General features: G+C 45.5%; 1 protein-coding gene across 1 annotated transcript in view; it reads left to right on the forward strand.

Moving 5' to 3' along the window:
* NLN (neurolysin) overlaps positions 1-17,773 on the forward strand; it is a 92,913-nt gene that overhangs the window by 21,549 nt on the left and 53,591 nt on the right. Inside the window, exon 2 of the mRNA XM_040977615.1 lies at positions 10,085-10,344. Within this exon, the coding sequence (XP_040833549.1) occupies positions 10,085-10,344 (260 nt within the window). The remainder of the gene's footprint in view (positions 1-10,084; positions 10,345-17,773) is intronic.

The raw sequence follows: 17,773 nt of genomic DNA on the forward strand, positions 1-17,773 counted from the left end.
ATGAGCAAACAACACCCAGGCCTCCCCGGCCAGTGTTTCCGAGCTGGATGAGAGGTAGAGAGGCCCACTCTTGCATAGCCCTTACTGCAACCCCTCCGGGAACGGCAGAGAATGGGATCAAATGACCTAAGTGTGTAGGCTTTCCCTGACCTGATTCTCTTCCCCTGTTGAATGCAGTGTGGGAGAACAGGAAGATGCCATTGGTGAAACTCTTGATGTCTTCCTTTTCTGGGGTGAAGTTGCAACATCTAGGTAGCACAGAGGAGAGAATGGGTTCCAGAAGTCAGGTCTGGCTTTAAATCCTAGCATCTTACTTGCTGTGTGACCCTGAGCAAACTATGTTACTTCTTTGTGCTTAGTAAAATCAGGTTAATAATACTCACCTCTTGGCCAGTTGGAAAAGTCGTGTGAGAAAGTACATGTAAGTTCTTGGTTGTAGGGTCTAGCTTGTTAGCAGCCTCTTTAAAACATGTTGCAGTTGATGATACATGGTAGTTGCATGTGTCACAAACACTCTAGCCCAGGTGCTTTGGTGGAGAGTGGCGAACAGATTGGGGATCCATGAGGACGATCAGACATTCCACATGTACTTAAGATGTCTGAGAGCCTGTGGCTGCAGACCTGGCTATAGGTGCAGAGCAGGCGAGTAGGGGTGGTCATGGAAACCTTGGAGGCAGAGGGAGCTGTGAGGATGAAGAAGAGGAGAACACTGCGTTCTGAACCGTGGGAGGCCCCAGAGTTCATGGGGTGAGCGCAGGAAGAGAAGCCAGCAGCTGAGGCTGAGAAGTGAGGAGAAAAGCAGAGCTGAGGGAGAGAATGGCTTTGCAGAGCACTTACAGTAGAATAATATGGAAGAATGAGTGATGGGCGAGGAAGTAGACACAGAGAAGTTTGCAGGAAACAAAAGTTAAAGACCGGAAAGATCAGGGGACATACCTTTTTCTTTTTTATTGGAAAGGCGGATATACAGAGAGGAGGAGAGACAGAGAGGAAGATCTTCCATCCGATGATTCACTCCCCAAGTGGCCACAATGGCCGGAGTTGAACTAACCTGAAACCAGGAGCTAGGAGCTTCCTCCATGTCTCCCACGTGGGTGCAGGGTCCCAAGGCTTTGGGCTGTCCTTGACCGCTTTCCCAGGCCACAAGTAGGGAGCTGGATGGGAAGTGGAACCTCCGGGATTAGAACCAGCGCCCATATGTGATTCCGGCACATGCAAAGCGAGGACGCTAGCCACTAAGCTACTGTGCCAGGCCCCCTCCATTTTTTTTTTTTTAATTTTAATGAACATTAACAAAGTGGAAACAGTCATACTTAAACCTACCTGACATGGCTTCTCTCACATGCATCTTTCTTGGTCTTCTAAAGAAAGGCAGGTATTTGGCCTGCATTTGGGATGCCTGTATCCCGTAGTGAGGGTTCCTGGGCTCCCCAAGTCTTACTCTGACTCTAGCTTCCTGCTGGACCTTCCTGAGAGATGTGGGTTGAATTCCCAGCTTCCCACTTCATCTAGGCCTGGAACCAGCCAGAAAATGCATGTGTGTGGCAGTCAGGAAATGAGAGGTGTGTGTGTGTGCGCCTGCCTCTCCATGAAATTTTTTTTTAATTATTTGAAAGCCAGAGCTACAGAGAGAGAGGGAGAGCGGGAGCGACACAGAGAGAGAGAGACCTTCCATCCACTGGTTTACTCCCCAGATGGTCACAACAGCCAGGGATAGGCCAGACTGAAGCCAGGAGCGTCTTCTGGGTTTTTCATGGGGGTGAAGGGACCCAAGCATTTGGGCCATATTCTGCTGTTTCCCAGGCCTGTTAGCAGGGAAGCTGGATCAGAAGTAGAGCATCCAGGACTTGAACCAGTGGCATATGGGATGCTGGCATTGCAGGCAGTGGCATAACCCATTATGCCACAATGGCAGAGATGTAAGTCTCTGCTGTTAACATGTGACTTATGCTGAGGCATTTATTGCTAGACTATTCTGTTCATAAACCAGTTTGGTCCTAAACCAAAGTAGAAGGTCCTTAAGGAACTTACCTCTCTTGGGGGGGGGGAGCCTTAAAAACCCAGATTGAAGGACTCAGTAGCTGCTGAACACTACTCCTGGATCAGGTTCCCCAATGCAATAGTCCATTCAGAAGGAGAAAATACAGCCACATTCAGGATGGATGCGTAGTGGACATATACCACTCTGTATAGAGGGATGTGTCATCTTGACTCAGATGATGGGCGTCTGTAATGTTCTATAGAAAGCAAACCCTCTCAGGTGAAACTACTTGTATATTGGCTGATTACTTAGTAAATCCCTGAGCAGAATTTATAGGGGTAAACTTGCTGTGGTTAAAGTGTGCATGGACTACAAACCTCTGCTTGCTTCAGGGTCTGTGTGAATTTCACTAAGTCCCAGTCTGTACTCAAGGTAGACACAGACAAGGAAAGCAGTGCTTTTCAACAGGACCAACACTTTGGCCTGTGTTTCTGATAGGTCCCCTCGGAGCACAGAGGAAGAAAGGCCGAAACAGCTCAAGACAGTCACAGAAGACTTCCAGGAGAAAGGAAAGACTGAGCCAAGATGTGAAAGATCAGAGATGCAAGACAGTCCTCAGATAAGAAAGGTTTTCATAGCAGAGGGAACGGTGCTGCTAAGACCTCAAGTGAGCTTAACAGGCTGAAGGGGAAGTGAACTAGCTCAGCACGTCTGGAGTAGACTTGAGGTTAAAGAGGTAGCTTTGAGGAAGCCAAGAAGGAGGTGTGGCTGTTTGGTGCAACAGTTAAGGTGCTGCATAGGGGACTCACATCCCACACTGGAGCCCACGGCTCTAAGTCTCAGCTCTGTTCCCACTTCCAGCTCCCTGCTCATGTAATAGGAGCAGGCAGGGGGCCTAGGAGATGTGTACCAAGGTCCTTAGCCACCGGTCACAGTGAGACGCACAGAGCAAGGGGAAGAAGATGGCAATAAGACTGAAGCCTGCGGAGCACTGAAAAACAAAGCATCAGAACACAGCAGCAGGGGACAAAGGCCGTGAGGGAGCAGAGGCGCAGAAGAGCCGTTCTCACAGAAGGGGCTGCGCTGAGGGGTTTCCCCAAAGGGAGGAAGTGAAACCTGCGTGGAGTGGAAAAGGCAGTCATGTATCACAAAAGGTCAAGACAGTTTATACTTCCACTCACAGGGCCAAAAAAAAAAAAAAAAAATCAGTGAGGGCCTTGGTAAGAGCAGGTGTTGAGTTTTTGTGGAGAATTTAAGGGATGAGAATGTGAAAACGGTAGGGCTGGCCAGATCACCCTGAACCATCCTGGGGTTGGGTGAAGGGGAGAGGCAGAGAGAGGTGCTTCAGAAACCAGGAGATTTTTCTTTTTTAACCTATATTTTCATTTTTAAAGAGCTGCACAAAATAACTCCTGCAAGAGAAACAGAAGGTCATGCTGTTTCCTCCTCGCGATGTTCCTGCATCTGTTGCCTATCTTTGCAAATCTCTAAAAGTAATTTAGAGAAAAATCCTCAGAAAGTGGCAAGAAATATAGGAAGATAAAAAATGTCGATGTGTCCTGTTGACTCACGATGTCATGATTTCTGGCTTTTGTTCCTTTCTGCTTAGTCCTTCTGTGTTCAGGGAATCGCACTGCGTTCAGCTTTTCGGGAGTTGCACTGGGAGCAGTCCCGTTGCACCTGTTGCGCGGCCGGTTGGAGGGGCTGCCATCTTCATCAGTTCGAATGAGTTCAAATGAGATACACTGTAACTGGTCCATCTCTTGGTAAATGTTAGGATATAAATGCAAGCTAGTAGAAGTCATCCTAGCAGTGAAGTCCTTCCAGTTCAACAGGAATGGCAGCTTGTCTGCCTGCAGCCTTGGTTTGCGTCGGGAGGAGGGGACAGCTGTATGCAGAGGCAGTCCTGTGTGCTGCCATGGTCTCCACTTACTGTTCTTGTAACCGGGCGTCCTGGGGCCAGCCTTGTTCACCTGGAAGTGCTCTAGAAACAGCATCCACCGGCCACGGGGCCACGTGCGTGGGGCCTCTGTTCTGCAAATCCTCGCAGGGTCACACTTTTTGGATCTTTTCAACCAGCTCCATCCGTAGTATTCCGGGTCAGCTCCAAGTGCGTAAAGCCCTCTAGTCATTCATAATTTCTTGTACTCTGACATTTTTTCTATACTGTTTTTAAACTAGTTTTCACTCCCTTTATGAGCCAGGCGCCTGTGTGAAGCAAAACAAATTATAAAACCACATTCAAACAGACTTAAACAATGGAGGCGACTTACTGACTCGCAGAACCGGAAAGTCCAGCTTTGGATCAGGCTTCAGAGTGGATCTTAGGACTCGGTGATGTTATTAAATATTTGATTTCCTTCCTTTATTCTGTCCTTCCCAGCGTTTATTTAATCCTAAATGAGATTCCACTCCATCTCGGAGGATGGCTACCAGCTGCCATCAGAACACAGCTACAGTCAGTGGGAATGAGACTTAACCTTATAGCATTTCCAATGAGAGTTCTGGGGTGAAGATGCTTCCAAGAACAGGGGCCCTGCTCCCAGGAGGAGGTGGAAGGGAAACATATTTGATTAGATGGGGGAAAGAGATTGATGGTTAGACAAGCCCAGTCATCTCCGACACTGTAGCTACTTCCGGAAACTTGTCATGGTAAATAAGAACTCCACTTTTTCGTATTCGGCCCTAGGTATTTCCTTCTCTGCCTGACCTCTACCCCAATCCACTCAACTTTGAAGAAACTTTTTCTGCTGTGTTCCTCCTTTTTCCACACCCATACCCGGCCATTGAGGATGGAGAGATGGGTGCTGCAAGATCTGTCTCCCCCACGGGGTCAAACCCCATGGAGGCTTCCAACGTGGTGTTGCCATTCTGTATCCCGCTCATTGCATCCTCTCTAAATCACCCTGGTTGGTCTCCTCCGTTCTTTCTAATTCAGTCTTCCATTTACTGCCCTGCCCTAGCCATCCAGCTGCTGACCCCTCACAGTTTCCCAAACTAGGTTCTCATTTCTTTGTAGCTTTCACCTCATTTAGGTCAAATAAGAACTTCTGGGAGAGTACCCTGAATCTTGTCTTGCTGTTCAACTTCTGAGTTCTTAAATTCAAATAGCATGTATTTTTTTTGTTGCAAGCTTTATTGATTTTACTGAACTGCTCACTGCTCTTTCTCTCTAAAATAAACTTCTCTCGCCCCTTTTATATCCTAGCCCAACTGGAGTCTTGCGCTCTGTGTACTTTTTAACGAGAAAATTTTTAAATGTGATTTCAAGTAGAACCATAGAAAAGATGAATTTCTTAACTGTTATGTTTGAGTTTAAATTATAAGTGCATATGCCTGCATCTTTCATGCAGGCCTCTGTGTTAGATCTGAATGACTAGGTCACTGTCCTCCATGGAGAAACTTAACCTAACATGCCTCCTATTTCATTTCCTGTTTCAGTTTGTTTATAATGGAACAAGAACTTAAACGTCCGCATAGGGGCAGGACTAGAGGCAAAGCAAGCTGAATTTGCTGCTTGTGTCACTGACAACCCATTCTGAACTGTGAGTTAAGTCCTGGCCATTCCACTTCTGATCCAGCCTCCTGCTAGAATACCTAGGAGAGCAGTGGAAGATGGCCCACGTGTTTGAGCCCCTGCCTCGATGGGGTTCCAGGCTCTTGGCTTCATCCTGACTGAGCCCTGGCATTTGTGGGCATTTAGATCCAACCAAGAGATGGAAGATACCTCTCTTACTCTCTCTCCCCCACTCTTCCTCTCTTTACTTTTTCTTTTTTTAATATGTATTTTTTTTTATTATTATTGCAAAGCCTGATTTACAGAAAGAAAGAGAGACAAAAAGATCTTCCATCCATTGGTTCACTCCCCAAGTGGCCGGAGCTGAGCTGATCTGAAGCCAGGAGCCAGGAGCTTCTTCCTGGTCTCCCACGCGGGTGAAGGGTCCCAAGGCTTTGGGCCGTCCTTGACTGCTTTCCCGGGTCACAAGCAGGGAGCTGGAAGTGGAGCAGCTGGTGCATGAAAGGCAAGGACTTCAGCCACTAGACTACCGTACCGGGCCCCTTTCTCCTTTTTTCCTTCCCTCTCTCCTCCTCTTCCTTCTCCCTTTCGAATAAAAAAGTTATTAAATAAATAAAGCTGCATGTAAATAATCTGTATTCAGAAACCTTTTGAATCATAATGAGTCTTTCTCAAGCTTTTAAAATTTTAGTGACTCAGTTTAAAGTGTTTGGATCAGAGCTGGCACCATGGCATAGTAGACTGAGTTTCTACCTATGGTATTGGGCTACAGGCTCAAGTCCCGGCTACTCCACTTCATCGAGCTCTCTGCTTATAGCCTGGGAAAACAGCAAAGGATGGCTTTAATCCTTGAGCCCTTCAACCCCATGGGAGACCTGAAAGAGGCTCCTGGCTCCTGGCTTCAGATCAGCTCAGCTCTGGCCATAGCAGTCATCTGGGGAGTGAACTAGCAGATAAAAATTCTTTTTCTGTCCCACCTTCTTTTATAACTCGATAACTTCTCTCTATAAAAATAAAATCTTTGGGCCCGGTGCAGTGGCACAAGTGGTTAAAGTCCTCACCTTGCACGCCCAGGATCCCATATGGGCGCCGGTTCTAATCCCGGCAGCCCCGCTTCCCTTCCAGCTCCCTGCCTGTGGCCCGGGAAAGCAGTTGAGGACAGCCCAAAGCTTTGGGACCCTGCACCCGCGTGGGAGACCCAGAAGAGGTTCCTGGCTTCGGATTGGCATAGCATGGGCCGTTGCACTCACTTGGGGAGTGAATCATCTGACGGAAGATCTTCCTCTCTGTCTCTCCTCTCTGCATATCCGCCTTTCCAATTAAAACATAATAAAAATAAATCTTTAAAAAATAAAATAAAATCTTTATAAAGTTACTATAACTTTAAAAAAGTATTTGTGAGATAGTTTTACCTATCTCACAAGCACCTGATGTCTCATTTTGCTTATATTGAATTAGCTAAGTTTTTAAATCACAATAAAATAAATACAGCAGTAGTACCCAATAGTACGGCTTTGGAACAAAGGCCATAGCCCTCGAATAGTGCATCACTCAAAGGCAGATGAGAATATGTTATTAAGTTGGGCTGCCGGCCTTAAGTGTAAGCCAGCAGCCAGTTGTGTTTTGCGTAAAGAGAGGCATCCATGACTGTGTAAGGACAGTTGAGATGGCCGGTTTATAGGCCATTCCTAGCTGCCACCTATGTGTCTTCCCGGTACTCTGCCTCAGCTCTCCTTATTTTCCCGAATGATAGAAAACCACCTGGGGACCCTGTCCAGGTCTTCTACCTTCCTAGGCCTCAGACCTGGTGACCTGACTTAACCCGGCCACCACTGCGCTGGCTTTGCCCTTGCCCGAGGCAGCCGTCTGTCCATGTTGCTGGGTTCCAGACCTCCGTCTCCCCTGACAGCTCGCCAGGCTTGGTTCTCTCCCCTGCTGCTTTCCCAGGCCACAAGCAGGGAGCTGGACCAAAAATGGAGTAGGCAGGACTGGAACAGGCACAGGCCTGGAATTGCAGCACCACAGGTGGAGGCTTAGCATACTATGCCACAGCACTGGCTTCCCAGGTATAGTTGGTATTTAATGTTAGTGAATTCCACTTGCATGTGCATAGCTGCTTCAGACTTGGCGAGTCCAAACCTGAGTTTCTCTTTTTTTCCCCACGGACCCTCCTCTTTCTGTATTCTACAAGCAGCAGCACCATCCATCTGTGTGCAAGACGGAAACCTGGGCCTGATCCTTGATTCTCATCCTCCCCCGTGTGCATTCAGTACCACGCCAGATGGATTCTGCCTCCTGAATGTCTTTTTTTTTTTTTCTTTTTTCTTTTTCATTCTTGTTCATTTATTTGAAAGACAATGAGACAGAGCTCTCCAGGCTGTTGGTTCACTCCCCAGGCAGAGCTAGGCCAGGCCGAAGCCAAGAACCTGAAATTCTCCCCACGACTCACTCCCAGGAGAGATAGGGAAGCAATTACGAGAGCCACCATCTCTGGCTGTCTCCCCAAACGCGTATTAACAGGAAGCTGAAATGAGGACCAGACTTGGGATGCAAGGCACTTTGCCTGTAAGTCACCGCAGTCCTTCCTATTTCTTAATTTGACGTATTTTAATCATATGTCCCATTTACAGTAAGTATGTCCTTCTAGAATGATCTTTTCCAAATCTCTCAACCCCGGTAGATTTTGATTTCTCTGCAATACAACCATTTCTCACGCCATTAGAACTTGCAGTGGCTCTCCTGTGGTCTTGAGAATACAGTGCAGTGCTTCCTGACCGTCAGGGCTGTCCATCCGTTAGGCCCTCCATGTCTTTCCAGCCTCCTCGCGTTGCAGACTTCGGGTCTGGGATAACTCCCACACGTTGATGCTTGTTGCTGGGGTTGTTGACAGCCCCAGCCTGGGACAGCGGCAGCCTGGGTGCCCTCTGCTCTGGTCCCCCCGTCTGGGCACGCGCCTCAGGACAGCGTTCTTATCCTGTTATCCATTTGCCACACATGGGAGTGGACTTCAGAAAGTTCATGGAAAAATGGAGCTAAAAGATAGTTTATTTTGGCACAAAATGTTTTTGAAATGCCTGCAGTTTTTTTTTTTTTCATAATATATATTTTCATGAGCTTTTCGAAGACCCCTTATATATGTATTTCAGATTTTTTTTTTTTTAACACTTGGGTCAGCACTGTGTTTTAGCAAGTAAAGGTGCTGCCTGGCACTCTGGCATCCCATATGGGTGATAGTTCGAGCGTCAGCTGGTCCACTTCCAAAGCAGCTCCCTGCTAATACACATGGCCGAGTAGCAGAGAATGGCTCAGGACCCTGGACTCTACAGCCATGTGTGAGAGCCAGAGAAAGTTCCTGGCTCTTGACCTCAGCTTGGCCCCCCAGGCCCCCCGACCCCCGCTATTGCAGCCATTCCGGGAGTGAATCAGCCAGGGTAGAACACCTTTTCCTCTGTCTCTTTGCCTCTCTGTAACTCTGCTTTTCTCATAAAATCTTTTTTTCAAGAGTGTTTTTGGTACCGAAATAAACTGTGTTTTTTCAATTCCAATTTTTTCTGCAGACTTTTTTGGAGTATCTTGATATTCTCAGTCAGTTGGCTCTTCTGTCCTCAGGAGCCAACACAGGGGCTGCACACAGAACACACTGAAGTTTGTTGAGTGAATGACTTTAAACGCGTCCTTTTGCAGCTCTGAGCTCCAATTGCTTGATTGATTCAATGCGAATAACTCCTTGCCTGCTTCGTCATGTTCCTTGGGGCCTTGGAAGATAACTTAAACGAAGTGTAACGTAGTGATAAATTAAGAATGTGTCTTTTGGAGCCATCACTGACTGGTACCATACAACCAGTTGGGTGACCTTGGACAAACTGCTTACACTCCTTAAGTTTAGTCTTTCGTAAACAACAATAACCACGGTATGTAATGCATAGATTGTTGAAAATAGTAATCAGATGGAATGCACCGGGTACCATACTCAAACATTGATAAAAATTAGCTGCTAAAAATAACATTTTTATTTATGATCTTTAAATTTTTAAAAACAAAAACATCAATATTATTAGTTTCAGTATTTTAAGGAGTATAAAATAAATATTATTCTTAGTAAATTGTTTTTTTTTTCTTTTAGAATTATGGCGTGGCTATCCCAGAGTTTATTTTCCAAGTGTTACATTGAAAATGTCATTCTTGACTTATACAAAAAGTTATTTTTAAAAACTGATGAAAGACAAATTTGAAAATGTTTCCTTACTAACCCTACAAAAATTTTGGAGACTGCGTACAGCTAGTATATGGAGAAGATTAAAAAAGAAAATGCTCCTGGTTCAACACCTAACTTGATTTTACTAAATTATATAATTATAAAACAATTCGGTGTTTGTAAGGTGTGACTTTTATTAAAGCTATGACTGTGCTACAACTAGAAAATACTGCTTCAAGAGCATTTCATTTTGTGTATATGTATTCACCTGCAAGGATTGGCATTTTTTTGTTTTTGGTTTTTCAAAAAGCTCTTTTTAATTTGTAGTGTGTGTTTGTGCCTTGACTTTAATTGAAATCCCTAACTTTGCCCTTTTTTGGATTCTTCTTAGGGTCGGTGGTTCCAGAATTTTACTCAGAATGACGTTGGGAAGAGGAGTGATGACACCTCTGCAGGCATTTTCTTCCTGTACTGCGGTTGGCAGAAATGTTTTAAGATGGGATCTTACGCCAGAGCAGATTAAGACAAGGACCGAGGAGCTTATCATGCAGACCAAGCAGGTGTATGATGCCGTCGGGATGCTGGATGTCCAGGAAGTCACCTATGAGAACTGCCTGCAGGTGCTGGCGGATGTGGAGGTGAAGTACATAGGTGGGTAGGATGCCAGAGCGCACTCCTCTTTGCTTTTGTTGACATTTAAAGCCATCGGACGCTTCCTGTTCTGATAGTCAGTTTTCTAAGAGATTGATTTTTACATCTGGGCTAATTCATTGCTTAGAGTTAAATGAATTAAGAGGCTAAGTTTTATTTTTTGACAAAGACATTGTAAAATGTACGCTTACATGGCAGTGCTTCCTGATGGGTATTTCAGTCATATGTAAGTTTTTCTCCTAGCTTAGCAGTTCCACAGTGGTGGCATTTATATTAAGGAAATAATCAGACATAGAAAACTACTGCACTCTTAAAGACTGAGAAATAATCCCAAAATGTCAACCAGTAAAATGGCTCAATAATTTATGAAATATCCATCATGTACAATAGAGTGTAACTGTTAAATCGTGTTGAAGACCAGTGTTTAGTGAGAAAAAGATGCAAGAAGAAAACTGGAAGAAAATGAATACATTTTATTTTATTTTATTTTATGAGTTCCACAGGCTGTGGGATTTCCCTTACCCCTTCACTAAATCCCTCCCTCACTGGTCCCCCCATGCTGTGACAGTAGTTCTAAGTCCATCATTCTGCTAATTAAGTGTATCCTGATGTTGTAGACACGGACAATCGCAGACAGTTAAGTATCCTATTGTCATCATATATCCGATAGTTTCATTGGAAGTCCATCTTCGATTTGGAAGTAGAGAGGCATACTGTATCTTCACATCTGGATACAATAGTCTCTGTTACACAATTACTGTACATCCCCTTCAATGAAAAGCCATAAAACAAAATCAACAATAGGAGGAAAAATAGAAAATTTACAACAACACGAAATTAAATAATATGGTGCTAAATGACCAGTGTGCCACTGAGGAGATAAAAAAGAAAATTAAAAGTTTTCTTGAAGAAAACGATGCTACTCTATGACCTATGAGTAAAGAAATTAAATCAGAAAAAAAAATTTTTTGAAGAAAGGAAAATAAAGACAAAAATCTCAAAACCCATGAGATTTAGCAACAATAGTATTGAAACGGTGATTGGTCTTACATTTTACATGAAGGATATCTTGTATCAGAGAGATTGTGTGATATTTGTCCTTTTGGGATGGACTTATTTCACTGAACTTAATGGTCTCTAGTTGGGACCATTTGCAAATGGTAGAGTTACTTCTTTTTACTGGCTGAATATTATTAGTTCTTTTTAATGGCTGAATAGTATTCCATGGAGTAGATGTAGCAGTTTCTTTATCCACTCCCCTTTGGACAGGCAGCTGGGTTATTTCCATCTGGGTTATTACTATTGTAGATTGTGCTGCTGTAAATAGAGAATTATAGATCCCTTTCTCATATGCAGCTTTCATTTCCTTCGGTTGTATCTCCAGGAGTGAGAAAGCTGGGTTATATGGCAGATCAGTTCTCAGTTCTCCTAGCACTCTCCATATTGACCTCCACAGCGGTTGTACTAGCCTACTCTCCCACCAAGGGAGAAGGAGGGTACCTTTCTCCCCACATCCACGCCAGCAGGTGTTGTTAGTGGAGTTCTGAATGTAGGCCAGTCTCACTGGAGTTAGGTGGAAACTCAGTGTGGTTTTTATTTGTATTTCCGTGACAACTAGAGAACCCGAGCCATCTGAATTTGTTCTTTTGAAAAATGTCTGTTCTTTTCCCTCACTCATCTCTTTTCTTTTTAAAGATTTATGTATTTTTATTGGAAAGTCAGATATACAGAGAGGAGGAGTGACAGAAAGGAAAATCTTCCATGTGCTGGTTCACTCCCCAAGTGGCCACAGTGGCCGGAGCTGAGCCAATCTGAAGCCAGGAGCTTCTGGCGGGTCTCTTGCACAGGTGCAGGATCCCCCAAGGCTTTGAGCCATCCTTGACTGCTTTCCCAGGCCACACGTAGGGAGCTGGGTGAGAAACAGGGTCGCCAGGTTTAGAATCAACACCCAAATGGGATCCCAGGATCTGAAAGGCGAGGACTTCAGCCACTAGACTACGGCACTGGGCCCTCACTCGTTTCTTCACGGGGTTGTTTGTTTTGCTGTCCCTACGTTTCTGAAGTTCTTTGTAAATCCTGGCTATTAGTCCCCTATCAGTTGTGTAGAGTGCAAAGATTGTCTCCCATTCTGTTGGTAGCTTCTTCACTTTATGGATTGTCTGCTTTGCTGTGCAGAAGCTTCGCAGCTTGATATAGTCCCATTTGTTTATTGGCTTTGAGTGCCTGTACTTTTGGTGTCTTTTCTAAGAAGTCTTTCCCAAATCCTATATCCTGGAGGAGAGTGCTTCCTATATTTTCCTCTAATAGTTTTTGCAAATTTAGCTCCTTGATGCATTTAGAGCTGATTTTTGTATAACATGACACGTGCAGGTCTTACTTCTGCAGGCTGCTGTCCAGTTGTCCCAACAGCATTTGTTGAAGAGACCAGGCTTTTCTCCTGGATTATTTTCAGTTTTCTTGTCAGAGATTAGTTGGCTGTACATGTATGGGCACCATTCTGACGTTTCAGTTCTGTTCATTGATCTTCTCTGTTTCAGTCTGTGCCAGTACCAGACTGCTTTGATGACCACTAGCCTCTAGTATATCTTGGGGTCTTGAACTGAATACACTTTAATAATAATAACAGTTATATTAGAATTGTGTGGAGCAGAGTGAGAAACGTCTGGCCCAAGGACCACATAGGACTTGCAGTATCACTCAGTCGGGCCTTGCTAAGGCAGCTGCAGGTCGGACTAGAATTTGAATAAATGCATGGCAAGCTAATGTTTAAATTGTTGATTATCAGGCCCGGCAGTGTAACCTAGCAGCTAAAGTCTTCTCCTTGAATGCGCTGGGATCCCATATGGGCACCGATTCTAATCCTGGCAGCTCCACTTCCCATCTTGCTCCCTGCTTGTGGCGAAAGCAGTTAAGCACAGTCCAAAGCCTTGGAACTCTTCACCCGTATGGGAAACCTGAAAGAAGTTCCTGGATTCTGCCTTCAGATCAGCGCAGCACCGGCCGTTGCGCTCACTTGGGGAGTAAATCATCAGACGGAAGATCTTCCTCTCTATCTCTCCTCCTCTCAGTATATTTGATTTTCCCATAAAAACAAAATACATCTTTTTAAAAATTGTTGATTTTCTGTGGCCTATGAATAATGTTATAAATATCCATGTGGCCCATGGCAAAAGAGAAGATTTCCTAACCTAGTCTAGAAAAGTAGAACCAATTGGATATTAAGGTGTGTACGCTAATAACATGCCTATCTGTATGCATGCATCTCAAAATGCTTTGCATCAAAGTAAGCTTATTGTTTAATCCCATCTTCATGTAATCCATACATAAGATAACCCTGTGGATGTGTGTGTGCAGGACCAGGAGGGCTGACAGGGCACTCTGGGTCCCGTGGGAAGGCCGGTCAGCTGGAGCCGGGAGAGCAGTGGTCAGATGAAAATGGAGGTGCTGTGCTGAGACTGCCGCCTCCTCCTGTCCTGTGCAGGCCCTCCACGGGTCAGACGGCCTCAGCCATATTACACAAGGCAATCTGCTTTACCTCAAGTCCACAAATGTAAAGGTTAATCTCATCAAAGCACTCCCTACAAGAGACTGTCTCTACCTCTCACGTTAGCTAAAAACAAACAAACAAAACTCCAAGGGAAAATGAAAGTTTAACCATCCCAATAGTTAAAATCTTATTTTTATTTGAATTGCAGAGTTATAGGGAGGGAACTCCACCATGCACTGGTTCACTCCCCAAATGGCTGCAGTGACCAGAGAGCTGAGGCACTTGGGAGTCAGGAGCCAGGAGCTTCTCTAGGTCTCCCACATGGGTACAGGGACCCAAGGACTTGACCCATCCTTTGCTGCTTTCTCAGGCCATAAGTAGGGAGCTGGACAGGAAGTAGGACAGCTGACTGGAGATAGCACGCATATGGGATACTGGTGCCTAGCTGTAAGCTTAACCTACTATGCATGGCACCAGCCCCACAATTAATTTTTATTTTCCTTTTACGGATTTTTTCCATTATCCATGTTTCCTACATTGTTATGCTTTTTGAGTCATGAAGAATAAAGATGCACACAGTTACTTCAAACCAAGTAATTATGAATAAACAACCCTGACTTTTTAAGATTTATTTATTTTTATTGCAAGATCAGATATACACACAGGAGGAGAGACAGAGAGGAAGATCTTCTGTCCACTGGTTCACTCCCTAAGTGACTGCAACAGCTGGAGCTGAGCCATTCTGAAGCCAGGAGCCAGGAACTTCTTCCAGGTCTCCCACAAGAGTGCAAGATCCCAAGGCTTTGAGCCATCCTCCACTGCCCTCCCAGGCTATAAGCTTGGAGCTGGATGTAAAGTGGGGCTGCTGGGACTAGAACCAGCAGCCATATGGGATCCTGGCACATTCGGGGAGAGGACTTTTAGCTGCTAGGCTACCGCAAAGGACCCAACAACCCTGTATCCAGGCTATGTATGAACATAAAATAGACACAAAACTGGACAATATAAGCATGTGTATGCACACTGACCAGAATCCAGCCCAGCCCTAGGGACCTATCGTCTCTGCCCCCACGGACCCCATCAGCAGGTTTTCTTGACCCTCTGTACTGTAGTAAGAACTTGACAGTTTTCTCTCCTCTTTGCATTTGTCTCCGTTTCCACCCCTGCTGCAAATGGCTTCATTCTCCTTGGTAGCCACTGAATCTTTGTAGAGCTCTAGGGTTTAAACTCCTGAGCAAGAGGATCTGTTAGATCTCATTAGAAAGGTCCCTCTTGAGAAGTTCTCCCTGGATGACTTCCTGTGTGTGTCCCTCCCCGTATGCCATTTGACCTTGTTTCAGGTGCTCACTTAATCAGGCACTAGCAAGCAGCTAAGCTGGAGTGCCAGCTTAGCAACGTGGGCATCTAGATGATGGAAAAATCAACAGGGAACAAAAGCAAAAAAAATTGATTTTTAATGGAAAGTCAGATATACATAGAGAAGGAGAGACCAAGAGCAAGATCTTCCGTCCACAGATTCACTCCCCAAGTGACCACTGTGGCCACAGCTGCACCAATCCAAAGCCAGGAACCAGAAGCCTCTTCTGGGTCTCCCATGCAAGTGCAGGGTCCCAAAGCTTTTGGCCATCCTCCCCTGCCCTCCCAGGCCACAAGGAGGGAGCTGGATGGGAAGCAGGGCCGACAGGATTAGAACCGACGCCCTTTTAGGATCCCTGTGCATGAAGGCGAGAAGTTAAGCTGCTAGGCTTCATGCCAAGCCCTACTCCCCACCTTTTTTTTTTTTTTTAAGATTTATTTATTTTTATGGAAAGGCAGATCTACAGAGAGAGACAGGGAGGAAGATCTTCCGTCTGCTGATGCACTCTCTAAGTGGCTGCAATGGCTGGAGCTGATCTGATCTGATCTGAAGCCAGGAACTTTTTCCTGGTCTCCACGCGGGTGCAGGGTCCCAAGGCTTTGGGCCGTCCTCAGCTGCTTTCCCAGGCCACAATCAGGGAGCTGTTTGGGAAGTGGGGATTAGGATCAGCACCCATATGGGAACTCAGCATGTGCAAGTGAGGACTTCAGCCAGTAAGCTAGGGCACTGAGCCTGTATAATGTTTTTGAAAGAATTACTTTAGGGAGTGGGCATTCAGCTTAGTGCATAAGCTGCTGGAGTGCCCTGGTTTGGTTCCCTGGTCCAGCTCCAGCGCTGCCTCCTCAGCTCTCAGGCCTGATGACTTTGGTAACTGGTTTTCTCCCACTTGCATGGGAGACCAGAGCTGTGTTCTCGGCTCCTGGACTCACCCTGGCACATTGGAGAAGTTAAGAAACACACGAGAGTTTTTGTGTGTCTCCTGTTTCTCCCCTCAAAAAGAAAAAATGAATTAATAATAATTTTAGATGTTTGGGTTTTTATCCGGTAATAGACATGTAAAACATATTTTGTTTCTTTTTTTTTTAAAGATTTATTTTTATTCTTTTTTTATTGGAAAGGCGGATATACAGAGAGGAGAGACAGAGAGGAAGATCTTCCGTCTGATGACTCACTCCCCAAGTGAGCGCAACGGCCGATGCTATGCCGACCTGAAGCTGATCCGAAGCCAGGAGCCTCTTCCGGGTCTCCCACACGGGTGCAGGGTCCCAAAGCTTTGGGCCGTCCTGGACTGCTTTCCCAGGCCACAGGCAGGGAGCTGGATGGGAAGCGGGGCTGCTGGGATTAGAACCAGCGCCCATATGGGATCCCAGGCGTGCATGGGCCCGGCGCAGTGGCACAAGTGGTTAATCCAGCCAGCAGCTTCACCACTAGACCAAAGGCCTTTTCCAATATGATTAAAAAATATGTATATATATATATATATATATATATATACACACATTGTAATGCTGGCATTGTGGCACAGTGGAAAAACTACCATCTGCAACACCAACATGCTTTATAGGCTCTGGCTGGTGTTCTGGCTACTCCACCTTCAATCCAGCTTTCTGCTAATGGCCTGGGAAAAGCAGCAGACCATGGCTCAAGTGCTTGGGCTCCTGCCCTCCCCACGGGAGACAAAGTTCCTAGCTTTAGCCTCACGCAGCCTCAACCTTTGTGGTGGCCATCTAGGGAGTGAACCAGTGAGTGGAAGATTTTCTCTGTCCCTCCATAATTCTGACTTGCAAATAACACATAAATCTTCATAAATAAATAAATACACACACACACACACACACACACACACTGTGAGGGGCAAGTGTTTGGTAGAGCGTTTAAGAGAGTTCGGGATACCTACATCCCACATAGGAATGCCTGATTTGAGTCTTGATTTGAGTCCTCCATTTCCAATCCATCTTTTTGCCAGTTGGCATCCTACCCTGGAGGACAGAGCTTATGACCCAGGTCGTGTGTTACTGCCACGCACGGGAGCTCTAGGACTCTAGGATGGCTTCCGGGCTCCGGGCTTTGGCCTGGCTCAGTCTGAGGTGCTGCAAACACTTTGGGGATACACGATGGAATACAAGTTCTGTGTGTCTCTCTATGTTTGTGTCTCTCTACGTTTCATCTAAATGAAAAAAAAAAGTTCATTTCATGAAATTTTTAAAATAAAGATGCACATGATGGAGTAATTCTGATATTTCTGGCAGTTTTATACAGCTGTGTTTGTTAGTGATTTTTTTTAAAGAAAGATTTTATTTCAGTTCACAGTGCCTTTTGTATTTTTAAAGAGTATTTATTTATATTAAAAGCAAAACATCAGAGAGCTAGAGACAGATCTGCTGTGCGCAGTTCACTCCCCATATGGCCGCAACCACTGGGGCTGGACCGGTCCAAAGCCAGGAGCCGGAAGTCCATGCAGGGACCCCAGCAGTTGGCCCGTACTCCACTGCCTGCTCGGCTGTTTTAGCAGGGAGCTGCATCCGGAGTAGAACTGAATGTGGGACTCTTGATACGGAATTCCAGTGTCCCGAGCTGTGACTTAA

This window comes from Ochotona curzoniae, unplaced genomic scaffold, assembly GCF_017591425.1.
Source record: "Ochotona curzoniae isolate NIBS_2020 unplaced genomic scaffold, NIBS_Ocur_1.0 contig_2754, whole genome shotgun sequence".
In the NCBI taxonomy this organism is placed as follows: domain Eukaryota; kingdom Metazoa; phylum Chordata; class Mammalia; order Lagomorpha; family Ochotonidae; genus Ochotona; species Ochotona curzoniae.